The 19558-nt window shown below is 57.6% G+C and overlaps 1 protein-coding gene across 4 annotated transcripts in view; it reads right to left on the bottom strand.

Annotated features, from left to right (window-relative positions):
* Positions 1–410: 410 nt before the first annotated feature.
* Positions 411–19558, bottom strand: part of XYLT2 (xylosyltransferase 2) — a 30678-nt gene continuing 11530 nt past the window's right edge. Inside the window, exons 2-11 of one of the 4 annotated variants that reach the window (XM_075014692.1) lie at positions 16293–16767; positions 14930–15105; positions 12061–12263; positions 11199–11279; positions 10553–10769; positions 8715–8891; positions 7460–7761; positions 7169–7364; positions 5841–6174; positions 411–3103 (exon numbers count right to left, since the gene is read on the bottom strand). In XM_075014692.1, the coding sequence (XP_074870793.1) occupies positions 2781–3103; positions 5841–6174; positions 7169–7364; positions 7460–7761; positions 8715–8891; positions 10553–10769; positions 11199–11279; positions 12061–12263; positions 14930–15105; positions 16293–16767 (2484 nt within the window). In that variant the 3' untranslated portion in view covers positions 411–2780. The remainder of the gene's footprint in view (positions 3104–5840; positions 6175–7168; positions 7365–7459; positions 7762–8714; positions 8892–10552; positions 10770–11198; positions 11280–12060; positions 12264–14929; positions 15106–16292; positions 16768–19558) is intronic. The other 3 variants (XM_075014694.1, XM_075014693.1, XM_075014695.1) reach the window with 3 other exon arrangements.

Here is a 19558-nt window from a genome sequence, read left to right as displayed (position 1 = left end):
GGCTGTAACCTAAGATGGCAGATTACATCTCTGTCCTGAACAAAGAGCAGGGAGAAGCTGAGCTGGGTTTGAATCGGAGGTGGAAGCTGGGGGGGAGAGAGTTGGAAGACAGCCAGCCTGGCTGGGGGCAAAGCTAGGCCCCAGATGGGGCTCCTCTCCCCAGGGTGGATTGGAATGACTGTCTCCGCCGGCTGTACTTACACCTCTGTACTGAGCTGGGCCTCTGTCAACTAATAAACTTCCCGTTCTACCTGCTAAGTGAGAGTCACGCCTGCCTGCCGCCGGGGTGCAGAGCTTGGGGACCCCTGAACCCCATCACACTGTGACCTACTGAAAAAACAAGTCTCCCTGAAATGGGTGACAGATGCTGAAACGCCCTAAAGAACACAGTTCCTGCTCTTTGTGCTCTTCCTGCTCTTAACTGACTGTAGGGCAAAGTCGTTACAAAAAATCTGGTCTTCTTCTGTGGTCCCTACAGCCGCAGTCAGCAGAGGGAGCAGATGTTTAGAAGGGGACTAAAGCAAAGCACACGAGAGAGCGCTAGTCCCTGCAGGGAGTCCCCAGGATAGGGCCAGCTGACCTGGCTTTGGATCACCTCGCAACAGAAACCCCGGCAGCCTTTGGCGGAAGCGCCGGAAGAACGCACGCACGCCCAGAGCCGAGAGACAGAGCTATATTTGTGGTGGTGTTGCATATTTAAGACAACATAATGCTTCGGACACAACGTTTCAGTGTTACCTCTTTGGAACAGGTCCCCAGCCCTGCCGCGTTTCTCCCACTTATTTCCCGTCACCGGGTTACTTGGGACCACAGGACACACTTGGGAACGAGACTGTTCCCAGCCGCAGCGCGAGAGCTCCAAGTCCCCAGCTAAAAATGCGGGGACGGAGGTGGCGAGGCACAGGCATGAGCGTCGCCTTAGTCCTCGCTGGGCTCGTTGGCCAGAAGAGAACAGGGGTTGCAGGGTGGGTCTGGGGAGCCCCGTTTGCCTACAGCGCGAAGTTCTCTTACCCGTCCCTTTCAGCGCCCTCACTGCAACCGGAGGCGGGGAGAAGATAACGTTAAAAGCAAAGATCAGCCCCAGGGTTTGGAGAAACCCAAGCGGGGCTGTTGCTTTAGAAAGGGGTCGCACGGACACCAGCCCCCTGAGAACATTCTTGAATGCTGGGTAGGTACCTAGTCAGTCCATGCAGTCCCCCTGCAGTAACATATGGCACACAGAGGATCGCCCCTAAGGCAGAGAATCCAGCTGCTCCAGACAACTCAAAAGCACCCAACCCCGGAGCCCGTCACCACCACTCAACTGGGAGAACTCCAGCAGAGGCTCAGCTTTTGGGACCTACCTGCTGAGATGAGCCCCGGGCTAGGACCCGGGCGGGGGGGAGTCTTGAAAGTGACGTGAACACTGTGTGGGGATGATGGGAGGGCCTACAACCGCCCCTGCACCCCAAGGTCATGTAGGTAGCTTACAAAGGCCCCATCTCCAGTGTGTCTGGGCAGCTGCTGAAGACAGATCTCTAGGCCCCATGGCCGAGGGGGAAACAGACTCTGCTGTAGTCAGGCTTGAACAGGAGGGGGCTGGGCGGGAGTGGCCTCAGCCTGGGCTGTTTGCAGCGGAAGTCACAGCAGCCTGCGAGAGGCCACGGGTTTCTGCCCGCCCAAGGGAAGGAAAGTCACACCGAACTCGGCCAGTGGGATGACTGCCTACAGCCCTGAGCACCCGCCTGGGACAGGGCAGACAGGTCTAGTCAGCCACCCAAGCCACAACTCCTGCTGGGCCTCTAAGCAGGGAGCATCCACAGGGCCCCCTCAGACTTCAGCCTCTAGCAGGGGAGTGATCTGGGTGGGCCGGGGGCTTCGCCTCCTGTTCCCAGGCTCCCCACATTGCAAGAGAAACACCAGAGGTTTGGCACACTCAGAAGCCCTGCTCCAGGGAACCTTGGCACTTGGCTGCCACAGGGAACCTGCCTGATGCAGTGCCCGGGGCCAGCAGGGAGGGAACCGGCCTCACCCAGGGGCAGCGGTTTGGTTCCCAGCAGCCATCACAAGGAAATCTAATACTCAGCTCTCTCCTGCTCCAGAGCCAGTAAGAGAACGGAGTACGTTACAGCAAAGGGGAGCAGAGGCCCCGACTCCCAGGCCAGTGTGGGCCTTTGTCTCTATTGCACTTGCCTTCAGATATAGTTATCTATACAGTTATAAAAATACAAACTAAGGGGAAGGGTGGAGGGGGATGAGATACAGGCATCAAGCCAGCAGCAGCTCCTCCCAGGAGACGGCAGGGCAGCACCTGCTTCTGGTGCTCGTCCCCAGAGTCCTCTGCCAGCAATCGCTCAGGAATGTGGAAGATCAGCAGCAGAAGTCCTGATCCCGCAGAAAGTCAGCCATGGACAGGGAGGGGCAGGCTGGGGGCAACCTGGAGCTGGCACATCCCCCCCACCCAACACCTGCACGGATTCAATAAATAAGCTGCTCCGCCCGCTGCTGTTGCCCTCCATGTGGCCCAGCAATGGGCGCTTCTGCCTGTGCGCTCCGGCCGTGCAGGCCCGTTCCTGGGAGCGGTGGGTGGGACTGCTGTTCTAGCACCTCTTCCTAGAAGGAGGCGGGAAAGTCCTTCCGCCGCCCGAAGGTTCCTCACTCTCTTCCCCGAGGGAATAAGGTGCAATTTCAGGGGGATGACAGCCAAGAAAGTCCCCCCCAGGGGGGCATGTGTGCTTCCCCCCCTAGTTCTCTGGGGCATTGCTCCCTTGCTCTGTTTTATCTGCCCCCGGCTGCCCCTGCTACCTCAGTCGCCCGTCAGCTTTGACGGGCCCCAGTTCTGATTTGGGGTCTGGGGAAAGCGAACTCCAGGAGGTTTTGCTGCACGTTTCCAGGGAGGAACAGCTGGAGGAGTTGGTCACGCAGAGATCCGCCACCGACCAGAGGCTGCCAATGCTGCGGTCCGTCCAGTCCTCCAGGGCCTGGCCCGTCAGCTGCGCGTTCCGCAGGGCCTCCTCCTCCACCTCAGCCAGGCGCGGCAGGTTCAAAATCCCACTCAGCCCCTGGAAGCTTTGTTCCATGTACTCGTTGCGGGGGGGACCCCCATGCAACCAGCTGCTGTCATCTGGGCAAAACACAGGGGGAGAGGTGACAGACAGGTGGGCGCAGTCCCCAAACCTTTCCTCCCACCACATCTCGCCGGCCCGCCCCTGAACGAGCCCCACCCAGCTGGAGCAGAGACCATTCCCGCCAGACACACAGGGATTGGTCACGGCAGGCCAGGATAGGGCAGGATGCTCAGAGGACAATGGCGCGTGGAATACTGGGACCTGTAGTCTCCACGGCTGAACGCTTCCTATCAACAGTGAGAAGCTGCCACAGGTCACATGGCAGAGTTCTTGCACTCCCCTTTGCAGCTGGCTGGTGCATGTTTGTTGGTTTTCTCAACACCTGGCTGGGCCATGGCTGTGTGGATAGCAGGCTGGGGGTGGGAGGAAGGGAAGGGGACTCTGCCCCCATAAAACGCCCACATTTCCCAAGTAGCAAATGTTCACAAAACCAGCACTTTCACTTGGGAGGGGCAACTTCCCAGGCAGCCGGAGCTGCAAGTCTGACACTGGCCCATGGCAACATGGATTCGCAGGGCCAAACCGTCTGCTGGCCTAATCAGGGGCACCTCTACTGCTGCCAGGGGGGTGGCTCCTGTCTGCAGGACCAGAGAGTTTGGCTCAGCGTTTCCCCAGGGACGGGTTGCAAGTGCACTGTGGCTCGGTCAGCTGCTTGGCTCACAGCGACGTGGCGAGTTCCTGCGCAGCCAGCCAAGGTGTGAATCTGTAGCGCACCACCTCGCCGGACAGCAGCCTCCATGCGCACACTGCTGCAGGGCATTACGTCATAAGAACCACCACACTGGGTCAGACCAAAGGTCCAGCCAGCCCAGCATCCTGCCCTTCTGACAGTGGCCAAAGCCAGGTGTGTCCCAGAGGGAAGGAACAGAACAGGTGATCATCAAGTGATCCATCCTCAGCTTCTGGCAAACAGAAGCTAAGGACAACATCCCCGTCCATCCCAGCTAATAGTCACTGATGGCCCTATCACCATGGATCTATCTAGTTCTTTCTCGGCCCCTGCTTAGTCTTGAGACTCACAACACCTTCTGCTAAAGAGTTCCACACGCGACCGAATTGTGCAAAGTGCTTCCTTTTGTTTTAAAGCTGCTGCCTACCCATTTCGTTTGGTGACCCCCTAGTTCTTGTGTTAGGAGAAGGAGTTAATTGCACTTCCTCATCTACTTTCTCCACACCAGTCCTGATTTTATGCACCTCTCTCACACCCCCTCTTCACTGCCTCTTTTCCAAGATGAAAAAAAGGCCAGTTTTCTTAATCTCTCCTCAAATAAAAGCTGTTCCACCCCCCTAATTATTTTTGTTGCCTTTCTCGGAACCTGTTCTAATCCCAATTGTTTTTGTAGATGGAGCGAACACACCTGCAAGCAGTGTTCACAATGTGGGCGCACCGAGGGCTTACACAGAGGCAACATGATCGTTGCTCTCTTATTATGAATCCCTTTGTGAATGACACCCACCATTTGGTTTGCTTTACTGACTGCCACTGCACACCGAGTGGATGTTTTCAGAGAACTAGAGACAACAATTCCAAGATCTCTCTTGAGTGGTGAGAGAGAATTTGACTCCCCATCAGTTTCCATGGTTGGATTATGTTTCCCAGCGTGCATTATATTGCATTTACGAACATGACAGGTCATCTGCCATTCTGTTGGCCAGTCACCCAGTTTCGAGAGAGAGTTTTGTAGCTCTTCCTGATCTGCCTGAGACTTTAACTATCTTGAATAGTTTGGTATCATCTGCAAATTTTACCCCTTTTCCCGGATCGTTTATGAATATGTTGGACAGTACTGGTCCCAGTTCAGACCCCTGGGGGACACCAATAGGTCACCTTTCTCCACTCTGAAAACAGACCATTTCTACCAACCCCTTTTTTTCCTATCTTTTAACCAGCTACCAATCCACAAGAGGACCTTCTCTCTTATCCCAGCCCATCTTACTTTGCTTAAGAGCTTTGGGTGAGGGCTCTTCTGAAAAATCTAACCATACTATATTCACTGTATCACCTTGTCCACATGCTTGCTGACTCTCTCAAAACATTTTAGCAGATTGGGGAGGAATGATTTCCCTTTATGGAAACAATGTTGACTCTTTCTCAACAAATTATGTGTTTCTATATGTCTAAAAATACTGCTCTTTACTATAGTTTCAACCAGTTTGCCTGATACTGGAGTGAGGCTCGCTGGCCTGTAATTGCCAGGATCACCTCTGGAGCCCTTTTTAAAAATTGGTATCTCATTTACTATCTTCCAACTATTTGGTACAGAAGCTGATTTAAAGGACAGGTTACAGGCTACAGCTAGTAGTTCTGCAGCGAAAGATCCGGAATACCCTGCAGCACCCTGATCCACCCTCTGGGACTTTCACAGCACTGCAGCAGCATTCACATGGGATGCTACTACGCATCAAGCTATCACACTGTGGAGTCACAGCTTAGCTTGTTGCACAGTAACTTGCCATAAAGACCAAGCCCTAAGAATCTGGCACAGATTAGCTCTGCAATGGCTGCTTGGTAAAACACATCCAGCAGTCTTGATGGTTTTCAGTGGCCAATGGAAGGCCACCAGTTACAGCTGATCCAGCTTTGTTGCCAGTCTAAGCAAAAGCCAAGGATCCCACGACCACAGAGCCTGAGCCTCCCTCCTTGCTGCAAGTAGAGCAGCCAGAGGAGCCATGGGCTAGATGGGACTGGTAAGTTATAGGATGTGTTTGGCAGGAGCCAGCCACTCTGCTTACCTTTCCTGACCGGCTGTTTGCGGTTGAAAGTCTGTGGCACCACCAGGAACTGATTCTCTCCCAGGGGCTCCCAGAACTGGAGGAGGCGGATGGTCCAGACGCCGGGGCGCAGGGGCCGGTTGAGGGGGGGCTTGTACTGTGTGAACTCTGCCTCTGCGTCCACTGTGATGTCGTAGGACGTGGCGATGACGTAGGTGGGGTCGATCCAAACCACGGTGGCCGTGAGGTTGGGCCCCCGGGACCATTGCTGCATGGCCACAGGCTCGTCAAAGGGCCCAATCAGGCCCCCGAAATTCCGGAAGAGCCTCTCCTTGGGATCCCACTCTGTGCCCACCTGTTGGGGAGAAGGGGAGTGTGAAGTGAGGATGGGGTGACGCAGCACCAGGCCACAACCAGCCAGCATGCGAGAAGATGCCAGGCCTCCTCTGTTTATACATCACACTCCAGAGAACGTTCCGTTGGCCTGGCAGGAGAAGGCGACACAGCCTCTTCCCCACTAGATTGGGCCACTGACCCCAAGAGTTGAAAGATTCAGAGAAACGCCAAGCTCACAGCAGTTGCGGTTGCCAACTCCACCCCTCTTTAATTCACAGCCTCTGCCACCTGCCAACCCGCAACCCCACGGTGTTTCCCTTGCTGGAGAGCATGAGCCTGGAACCAAACTGCCAACAGGTTTGAGGTACTATGTTGCGTTCTCATGCACCTTCCAAGCTGCTCCGGCACAGCCACCAGTGGGTAACCCACGCCTATCCCACCACCCTCCCTGCCTGCCTTACAGGAGATGGTATGATCACAATCACACAATCGCACTTGAAACTGTGACAAAGCTGCCAAGCTGCTACAAATTCAGCCAGTTGGAGAGAACAGCCCCAGCCCCTTTCTGCAGAGGCTTCAAACCCTACTGCTGCCCTTCCACCCGATTCCCACTCCCTGGCTCAATATTTCCACCCCGGTGTCTTTCTCCCTCGTTCCCTTCCTACAAGACACTCCCAGATCAGACCCAGGAGGTGGGCCAGGGCTCATGATTTCATAGAAAGGCCATTTCCACTTGATCGCCCTGTCCCATTTGTTAACAGTTAGGCATTCTGAGACCAGAAGGGCCCATTATCATGTCCTCTGGCCTCCAGCAGAACACAGCCCAGGGAGCTCCCCCGAGAAACTCCTAGAACAGAATTTTTAGAAAACACCCAGTCTTGGTTTAAACATTAAGATAAAACCAGGGAGACAGAGTTAGTGCAAGGGGGAACTGGGAAGTTGGAGGCTTTGGTAGCTATGGACAGGAGATGGATGACTGAGGCTGGAGAGACAAGTATACAGGGGTGTCCTACCTCCAGGTTCTGTAGCCGGTTGGTCTGTCCTCCGTGACCTGCCAGCTTCAGAGCCCCTCGTGGCATCATCCACATCTCCAGAGACTCCACCTTCCCCGTCTCAGAGTTCTGCACATCCTGCATCACCAGGTAACCCTGGAAACGGTCGTCGTAGAAATACAGGTGCACACTTGATGGGAAGCCATGGGGCTCAAATCTAGAGAGGAGACCATTGGCATGCTCACAATCCCACCGGGCTACCAAGTGGCTCTACCGCTCAGAGCCCAGATCTGGGCTCGCGGAGTCTCCTACCTGCAGAGCTTCTCCCCCTTCTGCGTCTGGGATGAGGTCATTTTCTGGAGCCCTAGCCTGGAGAAGGACGTGTACACAGTCAGGATGAGATCACTGAGCCCGCTCAGCCCATCCATATGGTCATAGACGTTCTCCCAATAGGCCTTGAGGGCTGGCGTGTCGGGTGGGTAGTTACCATAGAGGTGAGAGTCCAAGATCTCCAGAACTTCCTGATTCACCGTCGACTCAAACTTCCTGGCAAAGAAGGTGGGTCTGGAGAGTTGCTGTAAAGAGACAGGCATTCCCGACGGCATTGGCAGTGGCTAGAGTGGGAGAGAAACGGACTAGAAGCTGACAAACCCCAGCAAATACAGCCAGTCCGTTTCTGCTGCACAAGCCAAGAGAAAGGCAAAGAGCCAGTGGCCTAAATCACGAATCAGAATGAGTAAACGGAGGAGAATTGTCACCAATGAAAATATTACTCATAAGGCAGACAAGTTGTTTTCTAGAAATATTAGTAACTCAGTAGTATCTCTTGGAAGCACCTGATCCTGAGAGGCCTCATTTCTACCAGTTAGCCATCCTGACAGGGCTCTGCCTGGTGATCAGGACTTTCGATTGCAGAGAACCAGGAGTTTAGTGCATGGTTTGCTGAAATTAATTGCATTTGGTTTGGCTGCATGTTTCGTTGTTCTCCTCGGCCTCTGAGGCTAGGGGAAGAAGCAATGGGCTTAAACTGCAGCCAGGGAGGTTTAGCTTGGACATTAGGAAAAACTTCCTAACTGTCAGGGAGGTTAAACACTGGAACAAATTACCTGGGGAGGTTGTGGAATCTCCATCACTGGAGATATTTAAGAGCAGTGAGACAGACACCCATCAGGGATGCTCTAGATGGTGCTGGGCCCTGCCGTGAAGGCAGGGGACTGGACTTGATGACCTCTTAAGGTCCCTTCCATTTCTCGTGGTCTATGATGCGTAAGATCTCTAACTTGCCCTGGTCAGCCTCACAGTTGCAAGGAGACAGATCAGCTTCACATGCAACAAAATTTCTCCTAACGGCAACGGAGGCTTTAAGATTTATTTTGCTTGACCCAAGCCTGTGGGGGAAGGGAAGCCGAGCTGCTGCTTCCTGAGCTTTAGGTGTGTATGGAGGAGAGGTGGGACATGGGAGGAGACGCAGGACCAAGAAGGGAACTGAGTGTAGAGCTAATGAAAGGGGCTGTGACGAGAAGGGAAATGGGAGACAAGCAGGTGGGAGGGGGAGTGTTATTTTCACCTGTAGCCGCAGGAAGTCCTGGGGTTTGAAGTCGTTTGGGGAGCACCCGCACCAGTCGACGATGTGTTTATATTGGCACTTACAGCCCAGCTTGCGGTTCCAGTTCGTCACCCGGAGGTTGTTGTCGACGAGGGTCTCGCAGGCGTGGCTGTTCTCCAGAATGGTGTGGAAAAAGGACTGTGCACAGACAGGGGAAAGGGCAGACACCCCAGAGATGGAGCAAGCCCAGGTGAAGGCGCTCACTGCCAGCCTCTCCTTCCCTCCTCCAGCCCACTCCCTGTGCCCTGGCGGAGAGACTGCAGGGGGCAGCTGTTTGTACAGATGGAGCTTGGTGGGTTTAAAGGGGACAGAAGCCCTTAACATTTCCTGTCTGCAAACCCCTGGGGTTCCCTCCTGTAACGGATCCAGGGGGCGGGCTGTCATCTGTTCACTCTGCACAGATTCCCAGCACGCTCCCCAGAACCAGATGCCACTCGTCTTGGGGGGGGGAGGGAGAACACACGTCTTTGCAACTAATGGAAGGTGGCCAGAGTTTAACAAAGGCCCTGGGAAAACCAAACGGCACTTCCTTATTCAGCCGCTCTGCTTGCTGTGGGCCTGCCCGTCCGCTGCCCCACACGGGTACCTGCACAAATGCAGGAGGAAAGCGCCTTACCAAGGCAGAGGGCAGCGCTTTACACTCTCCGCAAAGGGCTATAGCAGGGGAATCAGCCCCGTATGGCACTTCCCCGGCTGCGCACAAGCCTGGGCTCCTGATCGCCCTGCGCAGTTCAGGGACAGCAAGCACAGCTGGACTCCGTTCAGCCTCCCCAGTGACCCTGTGCAGGAGCTCTGCCTGTAGGGCCTTTATTCCTGGGTGCGACGACACAGCGGAAAGCACAGCTGGGTCCAGGCACTGCAGGAAACCCATATCGCACAGCCGCTGTGGCTCTGTGGGCAGCTCACTGCTTCTGAGACACCCTTAGGAGAGAGGCACAAGGAACCTGTAGGGACCACGCAGCTGCCATAGGGTCTGGCCAGGGTGGCTCCTCATTAAAGCTTCTGTGCTGAGAGCCACTCAGCAGGGACTGGAGGCACCTGACGCATGTAACAGAGGGATCAGCCATGGAGACCGTGAGTTGGCCCCACCTGCTTCCAGCGAGAGCCGGGAGACCAGAGGTGGAGAAAGCTAGCTGAGTAAAAGTTTGGCTGCGCTCACTCCTGGATACTTGAGTACAATTGGGGAGGGGGCACTTTTACTCAAGTAGTTTCCAGACCTCAACAGGGCGGGGCATGCAGGAGGGTTTACTCAAGTAGTTTTCCAGAGGGACACAAATAATTGCTCAACAGGGCAGGGGTGGGTGGGAGGATTTACTCCAGTAGTTTTCCAGGGGGACACCGATAACTGGTACTTAATTACATTCCTCCACCCAAAGCAGCTGTACTTTTACTCAAGTAACTTTTGGGGGTGCTTTTCCCACCTCTGTTGACAGTGTGCTGGCTTTGTCAATTCCACCAGGGCACAGAGGGGCGCTCAGCCACGGCGGAAGCAGGAGTTTCCCATCTGTGCTTGGCTGGGTCTTTCCAGCTTTCACCCCATCACACCCCCTCCTCCACGCACACCCCCCGTCCAGTCTTAACCTCCTGCCTGTGTGTAATGGGAACTAGGAGAGGGCTTTATCCTCTCCCAGCAAAGCCGCTGGGCGCTGTGATTGCAATGAGCACAGGGTGAGGCCCTGGGGCAGGTCAATGTTCCCTACAGCAGGAACAGGAGTCGAACAGGGCAGACTCCTATCTCTGCTGCAAAGCCAGCGCCAGGCCCCTCCCGCCCTGTGCCCAGGAACCTCCCTGCCCCGCACCTCGGCCGGCAGAAGCGTGTAGGTGTAGAACTGCCGCAGCTGGGACACCAGCTGGTCCTCCGTGTAGACCACGTACTCCACGAAGCTCCGCGTCAGGGCAAACCAGTCCGAGCCGCCGTCCACCACGATGCCCTCTGGGATCTGCCGCTCGCCCAGCCGCCACATGTGGGAGTCGCACTCGTGGAAGAGGCGGTCCAGGCCCTGCTTCTTGATGAACCTGCGTGTGGACGGCGGGGCGGGGTCAGCGGCACGTGGGCTCTAGAGGAACTGACCAGGGGGGCAGGGGAGCGTCGTTCCCCTGCCCAGAGGCCATGGGGGATGGGTTGCTCCCCTGCCCCACCCCGCATTGAGGCTGTTGGGGGGACATCATTCCCCTGCTGCCCCAACCTGCAGACAGGCCACAGGGCCATTTCCCAGTGTGACACGATCCTCTGCCGGAGAGACTTGGGGAGCTTCCCTATAGCCAATGGTGATTTACACCTCGCTCTGTTTGTACCAGCGCTAGAGGGACGCTGGGCGCTGGATTTGTTCATGCAGTTGCTTAGTATGAAACACCCCCCAGCGCCCGCTTCGTCTCAGAGCTCCCCCGCATGCATGGCTCTGCCCCAGTGCCAGCCGCAGCTCTGCCCCCACCCCCATGGCTCACCTGGCATTGTCTCGCCCGTGGGACTTCAGGAAGTTCTTATCTCGGTACTTGGACAGGAACATCACCAGCTCCTCGTTGGTCCTGCAGGGGTCAGGAGAGTGCATTAGCGGTGCTGGAGCTGCGAAGGCTAAATGCCAGAAGTGGAAAAAGTACTCCCAAAGTTACTTGAGTAAAAAGTACGGGGGTGTACTTAAGTACAAGCCACCAGGGTCTGGCTGGGAAACTACTTGAGTAAAAGTACACACGCCACATCTTGTTTGTATTCCAGTAACCGGAAGTGAGAGCAGCTGCATTTTTATTCAAGGAACTTTTGGGGTACTTTTCCCCACCTCTGCTAAACGTGTACATGGCAAAGCACCGAGCTGCAGAGCCCCCGGTGGCAGAGCTCCAAAGCCGGCTGAGGGGCACAGAGCCGAATCCTTATCGCCATGCAGGCGAGATGCACATCCACCCGCTGCGCCTCCCCTACAGCACTCTCAGGGTGAGGGACAGAGCAGAGACTGGCAGAGAGGGCACCGCACTCGTGCAGAGATGGGATCAGGCCTGGGGCAAAGCTGGACCGCCTCATCCCCCAGCCACACGGGGCTTCCTCCTACCTCGTCTGGCGCCTCATGCCCCAGCTAGAGCCTCAGTGCTGGCAGGGCTCCCTCAAGCGCTTTCTCCCCCACTTCTCAGCATGTAGACTCCCCTGCCACCCTCTTTGCCCCTTGGTTCCCTCCTTCCCCCTGTCCTGCAGCGCTGATCTCGTGGCCTCCCCGGGGGAGCTCAGGCAGGGGGGTGCAACTCCCGCCCCGGCTGCCTGGTGCAACTCAGCAAGCGACTCCTTCCCCCAACCCCGGGCCCTCTCCCTTCCCCCATGGACCTGGTGGGGTAGTCGGTGGCGCTGAGGTTTATGAAGTAGTCCCAGGGCCAGTCGGTGGCCTCCAGCAGGTCACTCATGCTGCGCAGGTACATCTTCAGCAAGCTGGCCCCGCCCCAGATGGTGACCATGCGCCAGGGCGTGACCCGGATGTTGGGGTAGCGCTGGGCCAGCTGTACCACCTCGCGGTGCAGGTAGTTGGAGCGCTGCAAAGGCAGAGGCTTCAGCTCAGGAACCAGGCTTCACAGAGCACCAGCTGCCAGCACTGTACAGCCTGGTTCTACAGGGCCCGAGGTGCAGAACCCCTACAGTACCCACTGACGTCACCCACAGCCCTCCCTCTCCCCTTCGCACTTCCCCCAGAGGGGTGTTACCACCCCATTGTATAGATGGGGAAATTGAGGTACAGCCTAAGTGACTCGCCTGAGGACTTTCAGTCAATCAGCAGCAGAGAAAGGACCAGAACTCTGGAGTCCTGACTCCTGGCCACCTGCTCTAACACGAGACTAATTTTGGCTCTTCCGCCTCTTCTGGCTGGTACCTTGGTCCACATACCAGCTCTTAGGAGTCTCTGCGCTACCGGCCCACCGAGCCATGGATGCCCAGCCCCGGGTGCACTCTAATCTGCGAGATATTTGGGGCAGCGCCAAACCTCAGCCCCAGGATCAGAAGCAGGACTTGGGCTTAGAATCACAGAACTGGAAGGGACCTCAAGAGGCCATCGAGTCCAGTCCCCTGCCCTCACAGCAGGACCAAGCACTGTCCTGGATAGATGCCTATGTAACCTGCTCTTAAATATCTCCAGTGATGGAGATTCCACAACCTCCCTAGGCAATTTATTCCAGTGTTTAACCACCCTGGCAGTTAGGAAGTTTTTCCGAATGTCCAGCCTAAACCTCCCTTGCTGCAATTTAAGCCCATTGCTCTTTGTCCTGTATTCAGAGGCCAAGGAGAACAATTTTTCTCCCTCCTCCTTGTAACCCCCTTTTAGGTACTTGAAAACCATTATCAAGTCCCCTCTAAGTCTTCTCTTTTCTAAACTAAACAAGCCCAGTTCTTCCAATCTTCCCTCATAGCTCATGTTCTCTAGACCTGCAGTCATTCTTGTCGCTCTTTTCTGGACCTTTTCCAATTTCTCCACATCCTTCTTGAAACTCCAGCTGAGGCCTAATCAGCATAAGGTAGAGTGGAAGAATAACTTCTCATGTCTTGCTCACAGAAGAAGTCCAAGCCCCACCAGAGACTCAGGGCACAAACTGGGAGGCTGGGTCAGGTCTGACAGCCCACCGGGATCACCCGGAAAGGAGGATGACAATGTGAGTGCCCCCCTCCAGGCTCTGTCACTGCCCCCAGGACATCTGGGCCATGCTGAGGTCCCCGTTCTGCTGAGGAAACTTCTGCCCCACAACGGGTCCCTCAAGTGGCTGGAGGAAGACGGGGATGAAGTGATATGCATAGCCAGGGCACCAGCCCTCTTGCAAAACGCCTCTTCCTTGACCTGCTCCTTCTGATGGCTCCTCTCCCCAGTGCTGAGCAGCAGGGCGGAGGCAGCAAAGCTGGGACGCTGCTGTCACCCCCCTGCTCTGCAGGTCTCGCCTCCCATCTCACTGCCTGGGCTCTGGTGGCCTCTGCGGGATGGGAGGGGGAGGGGTTTCACCACCAGCCCAGGCTGTGTCGGAAGATGGGAGGGAACACTCATGTCCTCTGCTGGGGAGAGTCCTTCAGTCGGCTCCGGCTCCCCAGAGGGAGGGATCCCCGGAGAGCGAAGCGCACGGGGATCTGGGGAGGGGAGCCTGCCGCCAGCTTGCTGGAGAGGGCGCGGTGGAGTGTCCCAGTCAGGAGCAGAAACCTCGGGGCCAACAGGGCACCAATGTGGCTCCTGAGAGTGGGGCGGGCGTGGGGAGGGCAGCCAGCGGGCTCTGTCAGCGGGAGCTGAGCGTGGAGGGCCAGCTGTGGGAGAGGCGAGGCAGGGCAGGGCACAGATCACAGCCCCACCCCAGGCAGGCAGGAGGGATGGGGAATGGATCCCAGGGCCCTGGGTGGATCGGTTGGGTACTTGGGCAGGGCAGGGGGAGGGGAGATGAATCCCAGCCTTGAGGGCAGATGGGGGAGGGAGAGGAGATCCCAGCAGATGGGGGGCAGGTGGGATATCCCAGCCTCCAGGACAGAAGTCTGCTAAGGGAACATTTCCCACGAATTTGCTTCCCGGGGCGCTAGGGCAGCCCCGGGGGGTGTTGGGGTGAAGCCGACCTGGCGCACGCTTCCGACTTGGCTCTGCGCTTGCAGGCTGAGCGCCTCAGTCCCAGGTCACACGCTTCGTTCAGACCTTCACCGGCCTCAGGCTGCTCCCACGCTGCAGCTCTGCCGGGCGGCAGCTCCAGACAGCGAGGGGCCTGCAACGGCTCAGCCCACAAGAGAACCTGGCCAGAGCTCCCTCTCCTGTAAGGGCCACAGCACCCAGCTCTGCCGACACGGCCCTCAGGCACAGTGTGCCAGGGACACAGCCCCTCGCTCACACTTTGTGCCCACGTTCCTCTGCAGCCAGGTTTCTTTGCCCTGTGCTTCCTTCTCTCTCTCGTGCCTTGGTGTACACTCACCCCCCAATGTCTCTGCAGCTCCCAAGAACTGCTGGCTAATACAGGGGACTCTTTGTCTCCCCCTACAGCTAGACTATGTACAGATGCTTCGCCTCTGAGGCACGGATTAAGTGACTTGCCCGAGGTCCCACAATCAATCATCAGCAGAGGCAGGGCTAGAACTTCCTGCCAACCTCAGGTGCATCTTCCACCGTTAGTACACCCGAGTACTCCCCCCACCACTGCAGCATGACCTTCCGCGAACGCCCCTGCTTCTCGACGGCCCCGTCTCCTACCTTGTCGACGTGGACGTAGAAGAAGTGCTGCTGGTGGTACACAGCCTTGATGAGCCGCTTCAGCTGGCGGATGGCTCTCCCATGAACCACCAGCATGTACGCGATCCGCACCGGCTTGCTCACGGAGGTCTGGAGCATCCGGCTCTCGTCCCACTGGATCACGGGGCTGACCTTCCCTGGGGGGATGGAGAGCAGATGGCCGCTGAGCTGCCAGCAGGGCTCAGCTCGTCCTCTCGCTGCAGGGAGATGCAGAGCTCTCTCCCTGCACTCACGTCTTGCTAGTCCTGCCCATTCACCATGACATGAGTCCCTGGACACACCTGATCGGCCAGATCAACGCTGCAAATCACCCCCACCTGAACTGCAGGAAACTGTCCGGGAGAACTAAACCCCATCATCCCATGTGCTCAGGACACAGAGCAAGCACAGCCCCGCTTGCTGGGATCTGCCGTCCCCATGGAACAGTGGGGCTAGAGGGGTGTAATGCAGAAACACGTTGGGCTGCATGTATGATTTTCCTTTGCACCCCTGCAGCAGGGAGTGAACCAATGCGGCCTTGGGCTAACAGGCTGGCGGGGCTTTGATTGGACACCTCTGCCTCCTTAATCCAGGTATGAATCCAGGGGTGGGCAAAATCACGCTCGGGAGCCGGATCTGGCCCACCAAGCATTTCCCTCTGGCTCGCCCGGCTGATGAGCAGAGCCTGCAAACTTACAGCCAGCTGCAGGAGTTCAGCTGCCTCGCCCCCAACTTGTTCGTTTGCAGCTGTGCTGCTCCTAGGATTTCCCTGCTAGCTGCGGGGGCGAGGAGAGGACAGTGCTGAAGTCAGGGTCCTCCCCTGCCCCTGCGCCCCATCTCTGCAGAGCAGGGATCAGGGAGACGTACAACGGAACTGCTCCAGTCAGGGACTCACTCAGGAACGCACAGCAGGGCAGTTGGTGGCTCCTCTCCAAAACTTACCCAGCAGCAGCCAGCACGCACTCTGTGTTGCTTTCACACACACCCAGCCTGTGCTGCACACTCAATCTGTGTCACTAAGTGTCTCTCACACAGTTTCTCTTCCATACTCTCACTCTCTTTGTCTCTCTCTGCAGTCCCCAGCCCCAACCCTTCTGGGCAAGGCCCTGCCGGCCCAGAGCTGACCTATCACCAGCACCAAAATCCATGGAGTGGCCCCTCTGCAAAGCTACTGCCTCCCCAGCTCCCCTGTATTAATGGCAGCTCCAGAGGCTGATACAGGATGGTGGGGTGGGACCCTGGGCTCCCCCTGCACCCTGGGAGGTTGGACAACGGGCTGTGGCACACACAAACAGGGCATCTTTGTGATGCCCATGGCTGAGCTGTGGGGCAACCTGAGACTCACCTAAGAGCTGGCAGTGCCGGGGCACAGAGCGGGGCATCAGATTCCCGGCCTGGTGCAGGCACACCACGTTGGCAATCTCCTGCTGGCACTGCCTGGTGCTGGCTCGGGCTAGCGCCGAGAGGGCGTCCTTGCCCGTGATCTCACACTTGGGGGCGAAGCTGTTCTCGGTGGGCTGGGGAGCCCCCTCCACGCTGCCTGTGTCACCGTGCTGGAAGACGGCCAGCTGGGTATCCCCATGCAGCTCGGTCAGGTTCCTCCTGTGGGAGGAGTCCAGAGAGATGGGGAGCTTTCGCCCGGGTCTGTGCTTGGCGGTGACAGCTCTCACCACCTTGGCCACCAGCACGCCAGGGCTTTCCGGCCGGCCCTTCCACCGGCCATGCTTCCGGCTGGCGCTCCCCCGGCGACCGGCCGAGCTGTCCGAATCTTTGGAGCTGTCGCTGTTCTCTGGCAGCCTGGCCTTCTTTTGCCGGCCCTTCTCCCAGGTTGATCAGGCACAAAAGAGAGGAAACACGTTAACTGGGGTATTACCAAATCTCTGACTACACACTCTTGCAATAGCTTCCTTGCGATTAGCAGCAGCACCTCACCCTGCTACAGAGCCTTCCACCCTAAACATGCTACAGACACATGCTTCTCTAATGCCCCTGCAAGGGGCGGAAATACCCTCCAGACCCACTGATACACAGGGAAACCGAGGCACAAGGAAAATGACTTCTGTCATGAGCCCTACACAGCTGAGGGACATTTGTGTGAGGAGCAGGGGGAGAAGTAGGGGGAGACACTTGACATTGAGTTTCAGATCCAGTACAACCAGTTCAAAGAGGGTAAGTGACAGGGCTGAGGCCACCAAGCAAATCAGTGGCAGAATTCTGGAGCGCCCCCCCCCCCCCCCCGCAGCCCCAGTGCCCAGTCTCCTGCTCTCATTACAGCGACGAGGTGTCATGGGAACAGTAGTGCAGGGTTTGCCAAATGGTGTTCTGCAGAAAGGACCTCAGGGTACCACAAAGGGAAAATAAGGGTTCTGCGAGGAAACTCCCCTCATGCACCCCACTACCTGAGCGGCCACACCCCTCTGTTGGGCATGGTTTGGCTCACCCCACCCGTGATCCAGCCCTTCTTCCGCTGGACACATGTGGCTGCCCAGTGTAGGTTCCCCAGCCAGTGCCACAGATAGGTTAGTCCCAGGGGCCGGTTTAGGGCTGGGGTGGGGTGATCCTGGGGATGAGGGGAGGCAGATTTGTGGGATGAAGGGTAAAGCTTGGGCCTAGGGGGGTGGATTTGGGGGCTAAGGCGGATAAAAGCCTGGAGATGCGGGGGACGTGTTTGGGGGCCAAGGGGCTAGCGCCTGGGAATGGGGCTCTGCAAAACTCTTTCGAGCGCAACAGGGCTCTGTGGCCAAATAACACTGGCGAACAACAAGAAGTCTGGCGGCACCTCACAGACTAACAGATATTTTGCAGCATAAACCTTCTGGGCAAAGACCCACTTCGTCCGATCGAGGGTATGTCCACACTGAGTCTATCAGACTCAGGAGCGAGACAGAGACCCCAGTGATCCACACCCTCATCACTCAGAAGCAGGTCAGGAAGTCCTCAGGACCCCCCTCTGTGGAGTGGTGCTGAGACCTTGCGCAGCAGGGACGTGGCCTGAGCCAGAAGGGCTGCGTAGCAGTGTGGATGCATTAGCAAGCCCTGGGTTCCCACAACCGGAAACTCCAGCTTCCAGCGCCATCCGGATGCTCAAGCACAGACACGGAGGTCCCACGGATCTGGGTTTGCAATGACACAGATGGTCCCATTGGGCTCGGTGCTGTGCACGCTCGCAGGTCAGGCCTACAATAAAACCACGCTGCAGTGCTTCTGGGGAAGACGCTCTAAGCAGAGGGGAGAGAGCCCTGCTGGCAGCCAAACCACACAGGGCACATGTGGCACAGCTGGGAACACAACCGAGACCTGAGAGGTCCGGGCAGAGTGCAGAACCACAAGCCCACCCTCCCCTTCAGAGAACTCCACCACCGCTGCTTTGCGCGTAACCAGCAGCCGTGTTTTCCACAGGCTGTGCAGACAGTACAGAGCCCCTGCAACCCTGCTGGAAGGGAGCCGAGGCCGGGGCGGGTAGGCACTCAGGAACTGCTGTGCTGGACACGCTATAATTACGTCGCGGTCTCCGAGTTGGTGAGCCGAGCTGGGAGCCAGCAGGTGTGGAGTCTGTTCCTAACGCTGCCACGGCTTCCAGGGGGCCACAGGCACGTCCACGCCCCCCGGGCCTCAGTTTCCTCATCTCTCAGCTGAAATCAGAGGAAAGTCTCTACACATCAGCAGGGCGAAGTTCCGGAACGGCCCCCCCAGCAGCAGGGCTGGGGCAAGAAGCCGACTTCTTTCAGGATGGAGGTTTGTTGCACCTTCCCCTCCGTAAATGAACCAAATCAGCTACAACGGCATCTGGCCCCGGCGTGACTGCGGCGTCCAGCTGCTGGAGATTGGACGCTACACAGGGAGGGCGCTCAGCGGCGAGGGAGATCCTTTCCCAAGCAGCTGACTGCTGGGTCTTGCCCGCATGGTCACGGCCTAAGTGAGGGGTGGCCGACTCGCAGCTCTCGAGCTGCACACGGCTCTTTGGGCAAGGAAACGGGGCTCCTGCTCGGAGCCGTGTGCCCGGACGGCTCATCGCCGCTCTGCACACACGCTCCCCAGCACCTGGACGGAGCAGCACGTGACTGCAGCAGTGGTGGCTGCAGTGAGACGCAGGCACTGGGTTACAGCGTGTGTGTTGGGGGCGGGAAGAGGATTGGCTGGGAGTGCCTGGCTATGGGGGGGAAGAGGGGTATTGGGTTAGAGCAGGGGGATGGGTTGGGGTGCCTGGCTCGGGGGAGGCAGGGGGCATTGGGTAGAGCAGGGGGGTGGGTTGAGGTGCCTGGCCCGGGGGAGGCAGGGGGCATTGGGTAGAGCAGGGGGGTGGGTTGGGGTGCCTGGCTCGGGGGAGGCAGGGGGCATTGGGTTAGAGCAGGGGGGTGGGTTGGGGTGCCTGGCCCGGGGGAGGCAGGGGGCATTGGGTAGAGCAGGGGGCTGGGTTGGGGTGCCTGGCCCGGGGGAGGCAGGGGGCATTGGGTTAGAGCAGGGGGGTGGGTTGGGGTGCCTGGCCCGGGGGAGGCATGAGGCACTGGGTAGAGCAAGGGGGTGGGTTGGGGTGCCTGGCTCGGGGGAGGCAGGGGGCATTGGGTAGAGTAGGGGGGTGGGTTGGGGTGCCTGGCTCGGGGGAGGCAGGGG

The sequence above is a fragment of the Carettochelys insculpta genome, chromosome 20, assembly GCF_033958435.1.
Source record: "Carettochelys insculpta isolate YL-2023 chromosome 20, ASM3395843v1, whole genome shotgun sequence".
NCBI lineage: Eukaryota > Metazoa > Chordata > Testudines > Carettochelyidae > Carettochelys > Carettochelys insculpta.
The sequence above is the reverse complement of the archived record's forward strand: the minus strand, read 5'-3'. Positions and strand labels throughout refer to the sequence as shown.